The following is a 20,472-nucleotide window of genomic DNA, read 5'->3' on the forward strand; positions in this document are numbered from 1 at the left end:
CAAAATAACGGGAAAAATAAAGTGTAAGGAGAAGTTTTATGTGGAGAAAGTCTAGGGTTTCGGAATCCACCTAAATATGCGTAAATTATTGCCTAATTAGTGACAACTCGATCTTCTATAACTCAAGGAGAAACAAATCTATCATCCTCGGAAAATACAACTTTCTTAGAACAAAATATAATGTTTTGATTTCAAAAATCAATAATCAAGTGATAATCTAACTATTAACTATCAAATCCTAAGCATGAGACATTAAAGACACTTAGTCTAAACATGAATCATCAAAATATAAGTATAGTTAATGAAAGACATATCATGAATTTAAATAAGAAAAATCAATTTATCATTTAAAAGTACTTCGAAGATTTTAGGTATGAGTTGAAAAAGTCAGACATTTACGCGATACTAAGGTTTCATCCTAACCCTAGATTAGATAAATTAGCTACTCATCATTAAAGAGATCATAATCATGGTGGGATAAATAAGAATTAATAAAATAAGAGAGGGAGAAAGAATCGGCAAAGAAACAACCTTTTTTCTCGCAATTTTCCTCTGTGCAGCCAAACAGACCCTTAGGAAAAACGATTTTCCTTCTGGTTTTGTTGAATTCTGCCAAACGCGCCCTCAGGGAAAACGATTTTCTCGTCTTCCCGGAATATGCTTCTCTGTGGGAAAATTATTTTCCTCACCTGGTTTTTCTCTCTCTCTATTGTTTTCTCCTTCTTTCTTCCTCTATACTTTCTCTTTCTCTCTCTATAACAATAAGAAACTCTCTCTTTCTCTCTATAACAGAAACAGAAAAGGAAGAAGAAGAAAAAGATGATTTAAACTTGATTTTATAAATTGATTTCAGTCTTTCTCTCTCTACAGAAAACAGTAATTCTCTCTCTTTCTTTAACTCTCTCAATCTATTCCTCTCTCTCTCAGAAAGAGAAGGATGACAGAAGAAGAAAAAGAAAACAAAAAATACTCTTTCACTCACTTTCTCTCTCTAGCTCTTGGTTTCTTCTTCAATGGCCGAGCTGCCTCTCTCTCTCTCTAAACTCTTTTTGTTTCTTTAGCTGTGGAGAAGATGATTAATGGTTTCATCCGTGAGCTCCCAAAACCGAGCTAATTCAATCAGTTCCTCCTGGTTATTTCTTATAGCCGAGACCCTATACCTCCCTCCCTCTCTTTCCTTCTGTCTCGGTTTTCTTTCCCTCTCAACCTTTCTTTCCTTCTCACGATTTTCCATCTATCTTCTTCTTTCCATTTTAGATTCCTCTTATTTCCTTCTTCAAGAATTTGAGAAGATATTCTCAAATGTTTGGAGATTAATCAGTCGGGTAATGCCTTGCTGGCTATAGGGGCGAATGGTTCGCTGTTTCACGGCCATAGTAATAATACAGAACAAACCTCATCAGCTGGAGAAGTCCGTGCGGAAAGGATCTCGATCGTTCGATCTGCCAGATATACCCAGGTGCACGGTAATACTATGCGCGCGGTTATACTGGAACTTGGTACACTGGACATCCTGACGTACCACCACAGATGACCGAAGTTAGCCCGAAATATTCACATTACCAGTTGGATTGGCCGCCACGTGTCTCTAAAGATCTATATTGACTTGATTTTGACAAATCTTTGACCCGCTATAATTTCCTCATCCGGACACCGTTTTGACTTTCGTTTCAGCCGATAGACTCGTATTGGACTCTACTTTCACATGAACACTAATATTGACCAAAATCCCCTTGTCATTAAAATGACCAAAATGCCCCTCAAATATGTCTTTATCACGATGTTTTTGCATCGAACTCCGTAAATGAGACCTGAGAAAGAAAATCAAACAAATCATCAGAGTAACCGCTCGAACTGGACTAACTAACCCGAGTTAGGAGATTCAAATGAGACATTTTCATGTTTCACCAAACATCCCCAAACTTAGATTTTGCTAGTCCTCGAGCAAAACAGAAAAATAAAACTAAGCCCGGTTCACCACTTTCGTAGGGAATCACGATTGCACTTAGCTCGTGCAACAAGCCGTTAAACCTCTAGGTTACCCTAGAGGACGAGTTTTGTCTCGTGAGGGTTTGCAGTGAATATACCCACAAAATTCAAAAATTTTAAAAATGCAGAAGGGTCTAAATATGATATGGACTAAAAATGTTTATCCGGTAGATTTTCAAAAGTTAATAGAAATGAGATCTAAGTCGACCAAACCATACAAATGCTAAAAATTCCTTCACTACTAATCAAGACCCGAAGTGCACGTGACCAGCCAATATGCGCATCATTTCAGTTCCGAAAAGACAAGACATCAATTACTTTCTCAATACATTTCGCCTCGACTACTGCCTCACGGTCATACACTCAGAAATTTAAGTCACTCAGAAACGTTTCACTCAATGTGCGTGTATGAGCATGAAGAAAAACTCAACACCTTACAAAAGACGGACTAAATTTTTGGTAAACGACTGATCTCATAGAAAGGAAACAACCACTAATAAGGAATGGGGAAGCTTACCAACTCTTCTCACCTGATCTACTATCTAACAATGCTTCCTAGAGGTCAATAGACACTAATGATGATGTGACTAGAACTCCTGAGAACTCGACGTCTTCAAATCTTCAACAATTTCTTCGAAGGATAAACACTTAAACTAAACAAACACACTTTTCTTTCATTTTCTATTTCTATTTTCTTTTTCTCTTTTTTTTTCTTTTTTAATTTTTTTTCTTTTGGCAATACACTCAAAATACACAACTTACTATCTCAACAATTTCCTTGGGTATAATTTTCTCCACTTTGCTTTATGTCTTATTCTCAGGGTTCTAAATGATGGATGAGATCTATTTTCCTCTAGTTGACATTGCTTTCAAGTTTCTCAGACTACAAGAGAAGGGTTTACTTCCTGATGACATCCCTAGTGGTTGTAAAATTTGAACTCAAGAGATCAACTGAGCTCTAATGAATATTGCGAGGTTGAGTAGCTCTTCATTCTACTCGGAATTAGCTCAGAAGAGATCACTCAAAACAACAAGAAAGGCTCAGAATCTCACATTGGTTAAGTCTCCACTAATGATAGATTAAGTTCTCTCAGAAAAGTCAGCTCTTCACCTATCTAACACTCACATGGCTAGTGCACATACAACTCCAAGACTCGAAATTCATGAAAAAAAACTTTAGCAAACGTGTAGTACAACCAACTAGACTCTATAACTATTAACAAGCAAAAATAAGTAGACTCACATTTTTAATCCAAAAATTTAAAATTTTGAAAAATTTTGAACCCTTTTGAATTTTCGAAATAAGGACTTAGTAAAAAAATTCATTCCCCTATCCCCAAACTTAAACCGAACATTGTCCTCAATGTTCTGAAGACTATGCAAAAATAACAGGGTGAAGAGAAAGATATTACCTGATTCCAACGTCCTAACCGTGGGTTACCTCCCAGAAAGCGCTAAGTTTAACGTCTTCAGCCAGACGATACAGATGATTCAACAATCCTTAAGTAACATCTCCATAAACCAATAGGCGAAACATCTGAGGATCTACCCAAGACACGAAGTGATTAGTGAATGATAGTCTCACACTTGTGTAAATATGTTGCAGTACCCGTGAGACTATCGTGATCAGGTAAGAATCCCCAAACTTAGACGACAATAAAGTCGTTAAGTTTGGCAATGGACTAGCAGAACTATAGTCCTGATAGAAAGGATCTATGTAGGGAGAAAAAACCAAGTGAGAGATTGCACAAACTTCCCAACATGCTCCCGATGGACACGATGCAAGAGGATCTTGAGGACTATCAAAGACGTCTATACTTCTTAGACTAGCGGTTTCCAAAACAGGTATGTTGGGTACTTCCAAAGGAATAACCCGACTTCCCGACTCAAACTCCCTAGAAATTGGTTCAGATAAACCTTCTGTGATCTCTTTTATCATGATATAATCAGGGTCCTTGAAGAATTCTGGATCTTCACCCAAGTCGAACGAGTCATCACTCTCATTTAATAGATTGAGCACCCATGACTCATCATCTTCGTTTCTGGAAATACTTTCGTGTTTATCAATAAGATTATCGATAAAACGAGGTGTTGATACCGAATTTGACATGACCTTGACTTCTCCCTCCTCTGGAAGTGGCTCCAAAGTTTCATCAGGGCTAACAATTGACTCATACGATGGAAGTGGTGACTCTAAGGTTGGCAAACTAATCGACTCAGATACTAATAAGGAAGTAGACTCTGATATGTTATCTATCTCATTAATACTACCTTCCTCATCTAAGCATAAAAGTGCCAATAGAGTTTCTAAAGGATCTCTCGACTGAGTTGTTGGTAATGCATCTTGAATTAATAACTCTACCAAGTTCAACCCACTGAACTCATCTATGTCATCAGGGTGAAGTCCCGCATTAAAAAGATTCATCTCCACCGTCATATTTCCAAATGACAATCTTAAAAGACCACTTCGACAGTATATGACAGCATTTGATGTAGCTAAAAATGGTCGACCCAAAATGACAGGTATTTGACTTTGGGTATCATGAACTGGTTCAGTATCTAAGATGATGAAATCTATAGGAAAGATAAACTCACCAACTTTTATCAAAACATCCTCTACTATGCCACGTGGTCGCCTAATAGACCGATCTGCCAACTGAAGAACTACTGAAGTAGGTTTTATTTCTCCTAAACCTAATTGTAAGTACACAGAGTAAGGAAGAAGGTTGACACTTGCACCTAGATCTAACAAAGCTCGCTCGATCGTATGATCCCCTATAATGCAAGGTAATGTAGGACTTCCTGGATCTTTGTACTTAGGTGGAAGGTTTTGTTGGATGATAGAACTCACTTGTTGAGTCAAGAAGACCTTCTTATACACATTCATCTTACGCTTTCTAGTACATAGGTCTTTAAGGAACTTAGCGTAAGCTGGGATCTGTTTAATTGCATCTAGTAATGGAATATTAATGTTGACTTGTTTAAATATTTCCATTATCTCCTCGAACTGAGACTTCTTCTTTGGCTCTACAAGACGCTGAGGATACGGGGCTCTAGGAATGTAAGGCTCAGGCACTACAGGTGGTTCCTCAGACTCAGGAGCCTTCTCAAGCTCTTTACTAGAGACAATAGTTGGTAAGGTGGGTTGTTCAGAGTTTAGTTCACTATCTTCGGGAACTCCTACCTTATTGTCAATTACCCTACCACTTCTAAGGGTGGTTACTGCATTGGCCTGGTCCATCGACTGTTTACCTTTCAGGTTCGGTTCTGGTTGACTAGGAAACATACCCTGCCTAAGGGCTTCTCTAAGTTGACCTACCTCGGTTCTTAAACTATTTACAGCCTGGTTGGTCTCTTGCACAGTCTGGTTGGTCTGTTGTATAGCCTGGTTGGTCTGTTGTGTAAACTCTATATGGGTTTTAGCTAGTCGCTTCATGGTTTCCTCTAAAGACTCACTGTTTTGAGAAGGATATTGAGTACTAGATTGACCCTGATTTTGAGCAAAAGGATTCCTAGGAGCATTAAACCCAGGAGGGTTCATGGAACTACTAACCTGACCCTGATTTTGACCATTGGACCAAGAAAAATTGGGGTGATTTCTCCAACCCGGATTATAAGTGTTCGAATAAGGATCGTATTTCTGACGGTTATCTTGCCTAGAGTTTAGATAAAGAGCATTAGCTTGCTCTTTTTCGTCAGAAACAAAGAATAGGGTACACTTATTCCCTGTATGAGATGGATCTCCACAGACGGAGCACGGATAAGAGATGGATTCATTTCCAGCACTCATGACCTGAGTGGGATCCTCCCTAACTGCTTTAGGCTGACCAAGCTCTAGGGCTTCTATCCTTCTCGTCATGGCGGCGAGTTTAAGTTCGGATTCATCAATTCTATAGATGCCGCCTTTATTCGGAGTAGGATTGGCCCTAGTAGGAGGTCCTCTAGAAGTTTCCCATTGGTGGGATTTCTCAGCTAGATCTTCTAGAAACGTCATGCAGTCATCGACGGATTTATAAGTAAATCCGCCACCACAGAATGACTCTACCATGGATGTAGTGGGATAGTCTAGTCCGTCATAGAGAAATTGGACTAGTCTGCTCTTTTCATAACCATGGTGTGGACACTGTAGTTCTAGTTCTTTAAATCTCTCAAGATATTTGTAGAGAGATTCTCCTTCTTGTTGCACAAAATTATTAAGACTTTGCCTTAAAGAGGTGGTTTTGTGCTTGGGAAAGAATTTCAGAAGAAATAAACTGGTTAATTCTTCCCATGTGGTGATAGAATGAGGTTGTAAGGCATACAACCAAGATTTTTCTTTCTCTCTCAAAGAGAAAGGGAACAACGTAAGCCTCACTATTTCATCAGACATATTGGGGAATCTTATAGTCCCACAGATTTCTTCAAAATCCCTAACATGGTGGTAAGGATTCTCGTTCTCAACTCCACGAAAGAGTGGGAGCATTTGGATAATGCTCGGCTTTAACTCGAAGTGAGCCGTGGAGTGGGGTAACTGTATGCATGATGGTTGAGATGTTCTAGTAGGGTTCATGTAATCCCTGAGTGTCATAGGTGGATTTCCATCCCTGGCTTGGTTTAGATTTTCACCCATAATGTCACTCAAAGAGAGATTGGCTAGAAGATTACTTAGATGGGTTTCTCTACTGATGAAACGACCTCTCTTATCACGATATCTATCGGGCATAAACTAGAGCCCAATGACCAAGGATATTCTCAACAAAAACTTTTTTTTTTTCAAATCGAAAACCGAGGGATCACTACGAAGAGCCTAGAGGAAAGCAAACACAATCAGTCTGACTCCACCAAGCAACCTAAACAGAATCTAGACAGACAAGTTGGTCAGATTCACCCTAAAATTCTAGACAGCTCCTACTTCCTTACAAAGCTTGAACTATAATTGTTATGAGGGTTACTCCGTCAAAGTAATACGGTCAAACAATTCTTGGTGACGACCAACGATGAATGTTGTGATAGCCGTCCAACTTTCGGTAGCGTTGCCTCTTCTCGAGGTGACCTTTTAAAGAATTGAGTGACACTTTCCTTTGAGGAATGCCCAAATAAAAATCAAGTCCCTGAATTGTTTCAAAGATCCTATGAGCTCGAAAACCTTAGGAGTTAATGTCTAAATCAGATTTTAGTTTTTAGGTGAGGTTTAGGATCGTGAATGTTGTTACCTATTTGGGCAAGAGAACGGTGATGAAATCCGTCTCCTATCTTTCAATTGGGTTATTGCCCTTACTAGAATACTTATACTAAACAATTCAATCAAAGCGATTAGGCACACAAAACACACAATTACCCACTGACAGGGGCTTCGTGGGTGATTAAAGAAATTACCTCCCGTTCAAGACGGGCGATGACCCTTGCAGACGACCCGGGCCACTCTCCCGTGAGTGTTCGAACCCGAGGCTTCGTTTTGGTTTTCGGTTACAATTTATAAAGCCCTCTAATTTAGGGTCAAAACTTTAAAACCAAAGTAAAAACTAGAAAGTTTAAAGAGTCTCTCTCTCACCAAAAATAAAAAATACTAAAAATAAAATGTAAATTCTTCTTCTTGAGCTCCTCTCCTTGTTGCGCCTTTTCCTTTGCTCCTTAGTGTTCCACACACCAAAAATGCAAAAGCAAGTCAAAGTGTCCAAAAATAAAAACTTACCAAAAATAGAAATTTCCAAATATAGAAATAAGATAAGACAAATTCAAACTCAGTCCCCGGCAACAGCGCCAAAAACTTGATGGGCCTAGAAAGTTTCCTAAATAGGTCACCACCCGCAAGTATACGTGCGTCAAGTGATAATTCCGGTAAGACCGGTTCGTTCCTCAGAGACTAAGTCAATCAATTCTGACTCCTATAACTAATTTGGATTTACTTTGGTGTAAGATGTTGAGGTGGGAAAAATAATAAATAATTCCAAAATAACGGGAAAAATAAAGTGTAAGGAGAAGTTTTATGTGGAGAAAGTCTAGGGTTTCGGAATCCACCTAAATATGCGTAAATTATTGCCTAATTAGTGACAACTCGATCTTCTATAACTCAAGGAGAGATGATGGGCCTAGAAAGTTTCCTAAATAGGTCACCACCCGCAAGTATACGGGCGTCAAGTAATAATTCCGGTAAGACCGGTTCGTTCCTCAGAGACTAGTTAAACTTATTCTAAACTCAGAATTGGTACGGTTTTTGGTTTTGATTTTGGTTTTGGTTTTTAAAATAAAATAAATAAAATATTAAAACGATTAAAAAGGTGAACTCAAATGGGAAGAAGTCAAATGGGAAGAGAGCCTAGGATTTTAGAATCCATTTTAACACATTCTCATGAAAACCTAATCATGCATATCTTTTTCACTCGAGTTTTGGTAACCGAATGTACCAATCCCCGGAAAATAGTCTAATTAACGCTGAAAAATAATTAAAGTCTAAATTCTAAAGTCTTGATATATTAAAGTTTCAACTATTGACTATCAATCTATAAGCATACACTATCAAAGAACTAAACCTAAGTATAGTGTATCAAATCGAAAGCATAGTCAATGAAGAAATCGTCATCTATCGAAACTAAGAATTCAATATTTCTACATTTAAACCACATCAAGATATTAGACATGAAAAGATTATCGAAATCATATGTCAAAACTTCATCGAAAACCCTAGTCAAAGAACGTTAGTTAGACATTTTTCATCAAAGAAATCATGAAGAAGGGTTTCATTACAAAAATAAATATCAAGAGAAGAGTAAGAGAGAGGTCACCAAATTGATAGATTTCTTGTTGATGGTGATGACAGACAATAATGGATGAATGTGATGAATTAGTTTCCAAGCCCCTCTCACAAAGACAAAGAAAATTCAATACATTGGCATTCTCTTTAATCTCTCTCTCACAAAAAGACTAATAGATCTATGTCTCTCTCTCTCTCTATAAATTAATCTCTGAAATTCTTTTAATAAAACAAAGGAAGATGAAGAACAAATCAGAGACAATGATATATAAAATTATTACTCTGTTTTCTTTTCTTTCACTCCTTTTCTCTCTATAACACGATTTCAAAACAGAAAGTAACAAAAGGAAAAATAGAAACTCTCTCTGTAATCTTCTTTAAAATTCTGTTTTAATAAGAACTAAGAAAACAGTAGCAATAACATTCTCTCTCTCCTTTTACAAACACTCTCTGTTCTCCCTCTCTTAACATGAACTAACCACTGTTTTACCCTTCTCTGTCTTCCTTTTCTCTCTATAATTTTTATTGAAGCTCAGGAAAGAAGGAGAAGAACAGAGAAGAAGATGAAGATAACACCAAGTTTACTTCCCTCCAAGATGAGATTCTCTCTCACAAAGAAATATCAATAGTACAAATATCCTCCCTCTTCTCTATGTTCACTCTCTTCACTCTCTTTTCTCTCTCACAAAGAAAAGAAAAAGATGAAGAAAATGGAAAATAAAAATAACATATGATGAATTATCTCTTGTAGTGATCTCTGTAAATTCAATGAATCAACTCTTTCTCTCTTTACAATCCTCTCTCAATACATTAACCTCTCTCTCTTCCTCTCTCTCTCTCTGTAATTTCTCTCTCTCTCACAAAGAATGAAATACAAAAAAAAACAGAAAAGAAGTAGATGATGATAATGGTGTTCTGGTTTTCTGTTCAAGCATAGATACTCTCTCTCTCTCTAATGTTTCTGTTCTAGTTGAGCTCTTGAGAGGTTTTGACCCCCCAAATCTGAGATCCCCAATCCGAGATAATTTTCCTGGTTCTGTTTCTTCTCTTTTATATCCTTCGAAGAAGAAACTCCAAATTCAGCTAAATCTTCTTCAATCTTCACTATTGACAGTAAGAGATATATGTAATCTTCCTTCTTTCTCTAACAAATCTATTTCATTCTCTTTCCATCATCTCCTCTATAGTTATAAAATATGTTTTATATATAGAAGTATAACAAGGAGAAGGTAGCAGCCCCTGTTTTGAGAGAAGAAGAAGATGACCAGGTTCAGTCTTCTCTATATAAATCTCAGCCGAATCCTCTCTCTAAAACTTCATCAACCGAATCCTCTTTGATTTCCTCCTTAATCATTCTCAATCAAGAATATATTCAGCAATCTCTCCATGAAATATCCAGCTTTCTAAATCTCTCTGAAAAATCACCAGCCACCTCCTTCAATTTCTCTGCAAAAGTACCAATCACTCCCTCTCTAGAATATTTTTTCTTTCTATTTTCTAAAAAATCTCCTCTTGAATCTTTGTATTTCTCAATCTTCCAACATTCTATGTAAATAGAGAATAGAGATACATCTCTTTCTCTTTCTAAAATCTTCTTCCAAAATCTTTAATTGTTACCTTTTTGTGTGAGAGAATATCTCAATCTTGTTCACAATCAAATCCTCTCTTCTTTCCATCTTTGAAAATAAATCCCAGCTCTATCTTCTTTCTTTCCATTTCTCTCTCTATCCAGCCCTGTTTTAGAGAATTAAATTTCTCTCTCTAATTTTTGAGAAGGAGAAACCAGTGAGCAATCTTTTCCAAAATAATACCCATGATTTGGAAAGATAAAGGAAGTCCCACTATTTTTGGCCAATTTGTCATGAGAGGAATATTTGAATTTTAAATCCAACAAACTCTCCCACGTGAATGTTAGGTTGCCTGGTATCAAGAAGCCACGATTTGGTGTTTCACGGAATGGTGGAGGAAGGTTTGACGCAGGTTTAGATGCTGCCATGTGTTGCCCCATTAACGGTGACCGTTCGATGCGCTGTAGACACGTTGACACCACGAGATCGGATGCACTGAATCCGGACCCCTAAGAATTCCTAATACACACCCGCGTATGACAGAGAATAGCCCACGCACCCTTGTAGCCGTCTGATCTGGGTCCATCAATAATTCTCCCATACAAACTCCGATTGGACTCCCGTTTTCGTCGTTGGGTTCGTCATGGACTCTCCTTTCATCCGAGTATCAAAATTTCCAAAATCAACAAATGACCAAATTGCCCTTTTATGTGTCATTCTCCCGTTTTTTGTCGGTTTTTCGCACTGAACTCCGTAAAGGCACCTGGTAAAGAGAAACAAACATGAATCATCAAAATATAAGTATAGTTAATGAAAGACATATCATGAATTTAAATAAGAAAAATCAATTTATCATTTAAAAGTACTTCGAAGATTTTAGGTATGAGTTGAAAAAGTCAGACATTTACGCGATACTAAGGTTTCATCCTAACCCTAGATTAGATAAATTAGCTACTCATCACTAAAGAGATCATAATCATGGTGGGATAAATAAGAATTAATAAAATAAGAGAGGGAGAACGAATCGGCAAAGAAACAACCTTTTTCTCGCAATTTTCCTCTGTGCAGCCAAACAGACCCTTAGGAAAAACGATTTTCCTTCTTGTTTTGCTGAATTCTGCCAAACGCGCCCTCAGGGAAAACGATTTTCTCGTCTTCCCAGAAAATGCTTCTCTGTGGGATAATTATTTTCCTCACCTGGTTTTTCTCTCTCTCTACTGTTTTCTCCTTCTTTCTTCCTCTATACTTTCTCTTTCTCTCTCTATAACAATAAGAAACTCTCTCTTTCTCTCTATAACAGAAACAGAAAAGGAAGAAGAAGAAAAAGATGATTTAAACTTGATTTTATAAATTGATTTCAGTCTTTCTCTCTCTACAGAAAACAGTAATTCTCTCTCTCTTTAACTCTCTCAATCTATTCCTCTCTCTCTCACAAAGAGAAGGATGACAGAAGAAGAAAAAGAAAACAAAAAATACTCTTTCACTCACTTTCTCTCTCTAGCTTTTGGTTTCTTCTTCAATGGCTGAGCTGTCTCTCTCTCTCTAAACTCTTTCTGTTTCTTTAGCTGTGGAGGAGATGATTAATGGTTTCAGCCATGAGCTCCCAAAACCGAGCTAATTCAGGCAGCTCGGCTAAGTCCCAGACCTGGTTCTTCCGAAGAGACTCAATCTCTTCAATCATGGCAAGAGACCACTGTCGTGAATCATCACTCCTCATAGCTTCTTCGTAGGTGCATGGCTCACCTCCATCTATGCTTTCTCCCACACTAAGTACAAATGAAACCATAACTGCCATCCCATACCTTTCAGGTGCCCGGATGTCTCTCCTTCCCCTGTTCCTCGCAACACTGTACTGAACCAGCTCTGGTTCAGCTTCATCAGCTTGTTCATCTACTTGAGGTCGAACCTCTTTCGGAGTGTCTATCTCAAACTCCACCTGCTCTACATGATCTTCCTCCTCCACCTGTTTACCAACACCCTCCCGAGTATCTACAGACGTTACCTTCTGAGTTACCATGGCTAACTCATCAAAAGTAACATCTCTACTTATGAGAAACTTCTTCGATTTTCCATCCGGATTCCACAACCGATATCCCTTAACTCCAGGCTCATACCCAAGAAATACACATTTCTTAGCCCTCGGATCAAGTTTACCTTCCTTAACATGTGCATGGGCCGACCAACCAAAGATCCTCAAGTTCTCATAAATAGCAGATTTTATTCCCATAAGTGGGAATTCAAATCAATTTGGGTGAGCCTGGAAATTTGGGTGATATATTTTTATTGTCAACTGGTTGGGGGAAGAAAGAAAAGTTTCGGGGAAAAAAAACTCAAACCCAAAAAAACACTCACCAAACACACCCCTCAAGAGGTTCTTGTGTTTTATTTTTTTGAGATTACTTATAAATTCTTGCGAAACTCGATAAATTTCATTTTGCCGCCTTCAAGAGACATGACTACTGGAAGACAAATTTGACAGTCTCAAGCTTTAAAGAGCAGATCAACTCAATCAACCACTTAAAAATGAAAAATAAAGGGTTGGACACGTTCTGGTGCTAAGTTTTTAGAAGGGATGCCATATTCGTTGATTTCAATCCTATAAATAATCTTTCTTAGTAAAGAAACGGGGGCAAATTTCTAATGATAAGGAACACAACGGCCAACCTGCAACCCATGTCGCAATACTCCTGCCAAGAGAAGCATGTAACGTGATGCAATTACAATAGAAAATCAACAAAGTATAGGCAATGAGAATTACAAAGGGAAAATAGGTGTTTGAGTCGTAATATTTTACATAATAAGTAAAAGATCACCTAACTTTTTCAAATAGCTAGAATAAGTCGAAATATTATATATAATTGTAAGTTTTGTTTAAAATAATATGATTAATTATTTTTCAGGTCATTTTATAAAAATATCATTCCAGAAATACCCCCACCCTCTTCCCTTTCACTTTTTTCTCTCTTCTTTTACTTTATCTCTCTAGAATGTCCTAAGCTTCGTCTTCACCTTGTTCATCTTCTCAATCCAAATTAGGGCACAAAAATTCTTCGAGCTAAGGAGCAAGGGAACTTTTTTATAAGTTGCAGTCTTGTTTCTCTTTTCGGATTCATTAACTAGATAACTGGTTAGCCCTAAAATTTAGAAACTAGGTTAATATTAACTCAAAACAAAAATGGCGGCATCTCAAGATCAACAAGGGCAGAATGTCACCACAAGAAGTGGAACTGTTATCTTCTGCGATGAAAAACGACTCGATAACCAGAAAAAGGCCTTGGTTCTACAACTTCATCCTTCAATCTCTATGTCCTCTATCCACTCATTTTATTTGTTGGAATTAGCCTCTTCAGGAGATGTTCATAGGAACTTAAGGTGCTTGAACTCCAATTACATTAAACGATGATGAAACTGTTGTTCAATATTATGTTCCTTATCTTTCTGTAATTCAGATCTTCACAAGCAGTTCTTCGTTGATGAATTTACGGTAACAATCTACCTAATTTAGTCTTTTCATTGATCGAATTCGAGTTTCATATTTGATAAGCACTTCTTCGATTTCAAATTTCCGAATTGAGTTTGCAGTAATTAGTACTTATTTTTGTTCTTAAACTCTGTTTTATATAACATGATTTGAGTTTGAATTTTGACTCCCATGACAATACTTTTGATTCTTCATGATCATCTATATCTCATCAACCATTTGAGTAAGTCATCTATAATTCTCTGTGTTACAACCGCTATTTAGGACACTTTGACATAAGTGGGAAAGAAATTTGGCGCTATAATGTGCGTCAGGTGGTTGCAAACACGTTTGCATAACAGGTGGTTGCAAACACGTTTGCATAACAGAATTTTGCAAACACGTTTGCATAACAGATTGTTGCAAACACGTTTGCAGAAAAACGTAAAGGAAAAAAAACGCCGTTTTTTCCTTGGTTTTTTTTTTGAAAAAAAAGTATTGAAAGTGGATCTTGTTAGAAAGCTAATGAAAAATCATTTTTAAATATATAATTTTTATAGAAATCCGACATCTCAAACAAAAGTTATATCGATTTAAAATTTAAAGAAAAATAAAAGAATTTAGTTACACAAGGTGACAAAAAATGGTATTTTAGTATTTTCACACTTTTTGACCTGAATAATAATTTTCAAATGTTTTATGTTTTTCTACTCATTTTCAATATTATTTTGACCTTTCTAAAAATTACCTCCAAACACCTGCACAGAAATCTGCAGGCCCCAATGAGAATTACAAACACCTACACAGAAATCCGCAGAAAACCCTCCTGGGCCATGGGTGGCAAGTCCAAAAGAGAGAAAAAATCCAGCCCCATCCATATAGATCTATGGGAATTTAGTCCTTTGTCAATATTGCCCTAAATACCCTCCACAATATCTTTTATACCAAACTGGTACCCAATTCTCACCTTTTCTTTCCCGCCCAAATGTCCCATTAATCAAACCTTTCCAACTCCTTCAATCACAACTACTTATTAGAGTTCCAAGACACGAGAAAAAATCCAACTTCGGAAAAACCCCCTCTCTCTTGTTCAGTCGTTCTCACCCTCGTTCTCTCTCTATTAGGGTTTGATAGCACCAAAATCTTTCTCTATCTCCACCGGTCTCACTTTCTCTCTCTCCACCAAAGCTGTTACACCCAAAGGTAATCTCTCTATCTCTCTGGTTCTCTCTCTCCTTCTTAGTCGTTCTCTATGTTAGGTTTAGGGTTTCGGCCATTAAATCTATAATAGGTTTTCTTATGAAGATGAAATCTTTCTCTACCCACTGAACACTTGAAATCGGGTTTAGGGTTTCAACAGTTTTTTTTTTTTTTGAATTGGTAAGCGTGTGCCTCGAACCCTTCACCTCTAAGTTGGAAGACTTACCTCTTACCACTTGAGCCAAGGGTTGTTGGCAAATCGTATTGGTGATTTTTTTATTTTTTTTTGAATTGGTAAGCAGCGTGCCTCGAACCCTTGACCTCTAAGTTGGAAGACTTACCTCTTACCACTTGAGCCAAGGGTAGTTGGCTTTTTTTTTTTTTTTTTTTTGAATGGTCAGCGTGCCTCGAACCCTTGACCGCTGGCTTAGGGGATTCGACCGTTTCATATTCCAGATCTGAAATTTCAAAGGAGATTTTGGGACATGCCTATTCCTGATCTGAAAATGTAATACTTGTTTTATAATTGTTGTACAAATATAAAAATGTTCTTTTGAGGTTTCAAAACTAAACATTTTAGGAAATGTTTTCCCAAAAACATGAATGTACAAAGCTGAACTGTATAAGGAATTCCAGAAAAACTAATACATTTTTTTAAGTTGCAGTTCATTGATAAAAATGGTGGAAGGTGTTGCTGACAAAGAAGACAGAAGCACTAATAAGAAAATTCCGATGGAGAAGGGTTCTTCATCGGACGGGAGGAAGAAGAGTCAAACTACAACCCTCCATGTTAGACAGAGTCCGAGAAAGAGAAAGGCGGACAAAGTTGATAAACCAGTGAAGAATAAAAAAGTGAAGGCAATGGTGAAACTCAGTGGGCCTGGAAATGAGGGAAATGAGAAGGTGAGCTCTAGTTGATTGAATATGGTTATAAATTAATTTAGTTGAATGTGATATGTAATGCAGCTCTAGTTAATTAACTGTATAATGCATTATATAGTATATGTAATGTATATTTTGAAGTGTGGGTAGTGAATCTAATAGTGTTACAGAGCACTTTTTAAATTGTATGATGCATTTGTTCTACAGGAACATTAGGTACTTACCATAAATAAGTTAGTTTCTACACTAGTAAGAGTTACTAATGCATTAATGACTCTGTACCACTCATAGAGAAAATACACCACTCATAGAGAAAATACATTTGTAATTGAGAATGTATAATTTATTTCTTTCATGTATATTGGACTATGGCAGGGAGATGGTTCATGATACATATGGTACTTTGTATAGTACATTTTGTAGGGTGTTAAATGCATTTAATATTTGTAGAATCCAACAGGTAGTTTGTACTTTGTACATAGTATTTTAAGGTTGTGTACTTCATTCCTTTGATGTGTCTTCTTCATTTCTTTGATGTGACTTCTATTGTCTATGGCAGGCAGATGATGCGAGAAAAGAAGAGGGAATCAAAGTGATTTCTATTGTTGATGAGTCAACTGTAATTGACGTTGAAACTCACTCTTTCATAATCTCAAGACCACATGCAGAGGAGAAACTATCAAACTGGAGAAAGAGTAAAGTGTGGAAAAAAGTTAAAGATCACGAGAAACAATTGTTTGAAGAGTTTACTTCAACAGCAACAAAGAGGTATGTTTCTTAACTTATGTTGAAATTTCCTGAATAATGTTTAAACCTATTAGAGACTTCCAGACCCTATTAAATCTTCTCAATACAACTTTTGTGAAACGTCTTATCTTTTATGCAGGACATTAATCTGTAGAAGTCTGGAGTTCTCAGACATAAGTGGGAAAGAAATTGATATGTTGATGATGAACCAAGGGTGTGATGCAGAAGTAATCAACTGGTGGGGTAGGAAAGTAAGTAACGGTACGTTGAATGCATCCAAACGAGTCATGTTTCTCCCAGCACATTTGTTTGTAAGTACATTTTGTTAACTGACTTATACATTATTACAAATGTTAATCACATTTTACTTGATGTACGTGATAGTTTGGTTTTTGCATGTTTTGATAATGTGGAATGTGGCATACATCAGTGAGTAGCAGATTACATTGATTGAACTCTAAGTTACACAGTGACTTACTTGATGACAAAATAAAGTTGATAAGGTGCAATATCTTATTTCTTTTGCAGACAATGATAAATCATGAATGCAATGAAACCACAATCTGTAGAATTGTGAAGGAAAAATTAAAGGAATGTTTCAAAGATGATACAGTATACTATATATGTGCACCTATGTGTCATCCAGCTCTGGCAAATAAAAGCAAAGGGGACCATTGGACTTTACTAGTATTCAATTTGTTGGACCAAGGATGGTATCACTACAACTCTTTATTATGTGACCGTCGGTCAGCTAAGAGGTGTCTGGAAAACGCCGTCATGTTTGCAACTAAACTTGAGACTACAATGTTTGAGATGCGCTTGATTAGTGGTAGCAAAAATGAAAAAGCAAAGATTATTAAGGAGCCTTTGGAACTTCAACAGGGAGAATTGTACGTTACACTTCATCTTACCTACAATAGTTTATGCGTTTTACTGTTGAATGTCTTTAAATAAGAAAATCTTGGTGCATTTTCACAACTACAGTTGTATGTATTTAGAATTACTATCTCTGTCCAGTACAGTTATTTGATTGTATCTCAACTTAATGATATTGTGATGTACATATTAGTTTATGCGTATACTATATATTTAAATGTAGCTACTAGCTAATACTTTTTTTTATGTATTCAACATATGTGGACTGATTGTGTTTCATATTTCTCTCCGACAGCCCTGACTGTGGGATTTATGTGATGCTGCACTATGAGGAGTTGATTTTACAGACAAATATGGAAGGACACGTTTGCACCTCGTACGTGCCGGGAAGGATGGAAGGGATGGATTGGCAAATGCGTGCTCAACGGAAAAGAGCCGAAGTATCTTACAAGCTGTTGAAAGAGAATGTGCACGAGTGGAACCGGGAAGTTTAATGAAAAGCTATCAGTAGAAACTTTTTGTGGTGTACATAGAATAGGGATTTTGAACTGACACGTGAAATCCACAGGTTTTCTGTATAAAGATTAAAATTACAACGTTTTCGGATTTGGTCTAGTACAAGGTTATTCAGAGAGCAAAGCCGAAAATGCTCCAATTTTCAAACTTTTTGTATTACACTAGGAAAAAAGGGTGATACAAATGTGGTACATTAAGATATTATAATAGATAAATTATATCTTGTTCTGGTAAATTTTCTAAGATCCTTTCATTGGTAATGTGTTTGTCATATCTATATAATAAAACAGGTGGATTGTGCTGACTAGGACAAACCGTGGATAAATCCAGCCCTCCGACCCACATCAACACTGTCATTAACCTTTGGATTCAACAAAATCCATACTTCTCTCTTCTTTTCTCAAGGGACGTTTCTTCTTGGTCTGTCGGATGTACCTTCTCACTTCACTGGACACATTTCCTCTCCCTCACTAAAACCCACACTCAAATCATGGCCAGATTTGAATTTCCAAAACTTCATCTTCGTTGGTCAGTGCACGTGAAAGGTTAGTATTCAATCTTTTCTCTCAATTTATTCGTTGCAGAAATTTGGTTGTGTTTGTTCATAAGTTTATGTGGGTTTGATTTTATAGTCTTTTGTTCTTTCAATCGAATGAACACAATAACGAACATTAACAAATTCGGTTCAACATCAAAACCCTAAACAAATCGAGTTCATCTTGGCTTTAGAAATTTGGTTTCGTTTGTTCATAAGTTTATGTAGGTTTACTTTTCCCTCTTTTACATTTGTAATAAAAGTAATAACAGCTATTCACTGGGCGGCGAATTTAGATTTCATAGGCAGTTATAAGGATTAACACTTATCAGGCATCTCCTTGGCAGTTTCCTTCATCGGTAACCGCCATTTGTGGTGGTGATTCAGTTTTTTTGGTCTACATGACCTATTAGTTGGCCTTCAGGGCATTTTTTGATCTTTAGGATCCTATCTATTACCATCACCTTACTATTATCACCATTAATTACATATATGGCAAATGTTTCAAATCAAATTTCATCTAGCGATGAAGATTTCCTTACCCAATTAGCAACCTTATCTACAGATGATCCAACAACTCCGACGATCAAAACTAAAACGACGGAGATAGAAACTTTTGATTATCAACACCATTGTGTTATCAAAGTCTTATCTTACAAAACCTACTGAAAGGTGTATGGAACCTTCCCTTTCCGTTTATTATTAGCGATATTACCACCAACACCTTCCTGGCAAAGTTGGGTACCATCGGAGAAGTAGAAATGGTGACCTCAAAAGCACCATGGATCATAAGAAAAGACATATTCCTTGTGGAAAAATGTTGTCCGGAGAAATCTCCTCTAGATCACACATTCAGCAAAGCATGGTTCGTTGTACATGACGCAGCGGAAAATTCCGAAAAAGAATTAGAACTCCGTCTAAAACTTTAAAACCTAGAAAAGAGTCTTAGAACTTCGTCTAAAGACTATAGAACCAAAATAAAGAACAAGTAATACTAAAATACTGAAGTTTTATTGATTTTTGAATGCCTCAAACAACTCTTAGATCCCCCTTTATATAGACTTAGGGTTTCCTTAACCTAATCAAACTCAAATAACAATTTCTAATAAATAAAATACTACTTTCCTAAACCTAATCAAATTCTAATAACAAGTTCTAAATAAATAAAATACTAGAATCTAAAACCTAGAAGGTTTCCTAAAAATATAAAATTACTAAAATTAACAATTCTCTACTAAAAAAAAATAGGAAACTACTAAAATAACTTATTTGATGATATATAAGATTTTCAGAAAATCTTCTGAAAATCTCCCAGCATCAGTCTCCTCCACTTCAAAGAAACTCGCCTCGAGTTTACTGATTGACTTGAATGTTATCTTGATTGATACTCCCTTGATATATCCTTCTCGTGAACTATGCATAGGAATTACCAAACTTTCAGATTTGACTGACGATTTTATTATGATATAGAATATTTTCTGTCCATATTTGTAATTTGACCCAAAGTCACTTTTCAGCCCAAAAATAAACTTGTACAGATCATGAGTATAGTGATTGAAAATTATGAACTTCGATGAAGACTTTCGAATAAAATTACTTGTCAATTCATTTGAAACAATTTGAGATTTGCATAATTCTGAGAATGGATCTTCGTATGAAGGAATTTTAATTGGATCAAAGTCTAACTTGCGAAGTTCTTCTTTTGAATCAACTTCCTTTGATTCAATTTTCTGAACCACTTCAATTTCCTGAACAACGTTCTTTGTCTCAATTTCCTGAACAACTTCCTTTAACTCAATTTTGTTAACAACTGACTCAATTTCTTGAACAACGTCTTGAACGACTTCAATTGACTCAATTTTCTGACCAACTTCTTCAGAAACAAATCCTTCATCGTGTAAATTGATATTAGGAGACTTATCCGTGAACACAATAATGTTAGATTTTGATTCGTGAGTAATATTACTTG

The 20,472-nt window shown here is 36.6% G+C and overlaps 2 protein-coding genes across 3 annotated transcripts in view; one reads left to right on the top strand and one right to left on the bottom strand.

The window, feature by feature from the left end:
* LOC147538028 (uncharacterized) overlaps nt 1–20,472 on the bottom strand; it is a 199,868-nt gene that overhangs the window by 92,065 nt on the left and 87,331 nt on the right. The gene's annotated exons all lie outside the window — the stretch shown is intronic.
* Nucleotides 14,682–18,203, top strand: LOC147538032 (uncharacterized). 2 transcript variants are annotated; one of them, XM_086644764.1, is made up of 6 exons: nt 14,682–14,950; nt 15,613–15,850; nt 16,389–16,597; nt 16,716–16,887; nt 17,105–17,466; nt 17,748–18,203. In XM_086644764.1, the coding sequence occupies exons 2-6, from the start codon at nt 15,626–15,628 to the stop codon at nt 17,944–17,946; spliced, it is 1,167 nt and encodes a 388-aa protein (XP_086500890.1). In that variant the 5' UTR covers nt 14,682–14,950; nt 15,613–15,625; the 3' UTR covers nt 17,947–18,203. The 2 variants fall into 2 exon arrangements, with proteins under 2 accessions (XP_086500890.1, XP_086500889.1); XM_086644763.1 differs by lacking the exon at nt 14,682–14,950 and adding an exon at nt 15,349–15,455.

The sequence above is a fragment of the Eschscholzia californica genome, unplaced genomic scaffold (assembly GCF_041429995.1).
Source record: "Eschscholzia californica isolate CP2 unplaced genomic scaffold, dmEscCali1.0.p SCAF_5, whole genome shotgun sequence".
Lineage (NCBI taxonomy): Eukaryota > Viridiplantae > Streptophyta > Magnoliopsida > Ranunculales > Papaveraceae > Eschscholzia > Eschscholzia californica.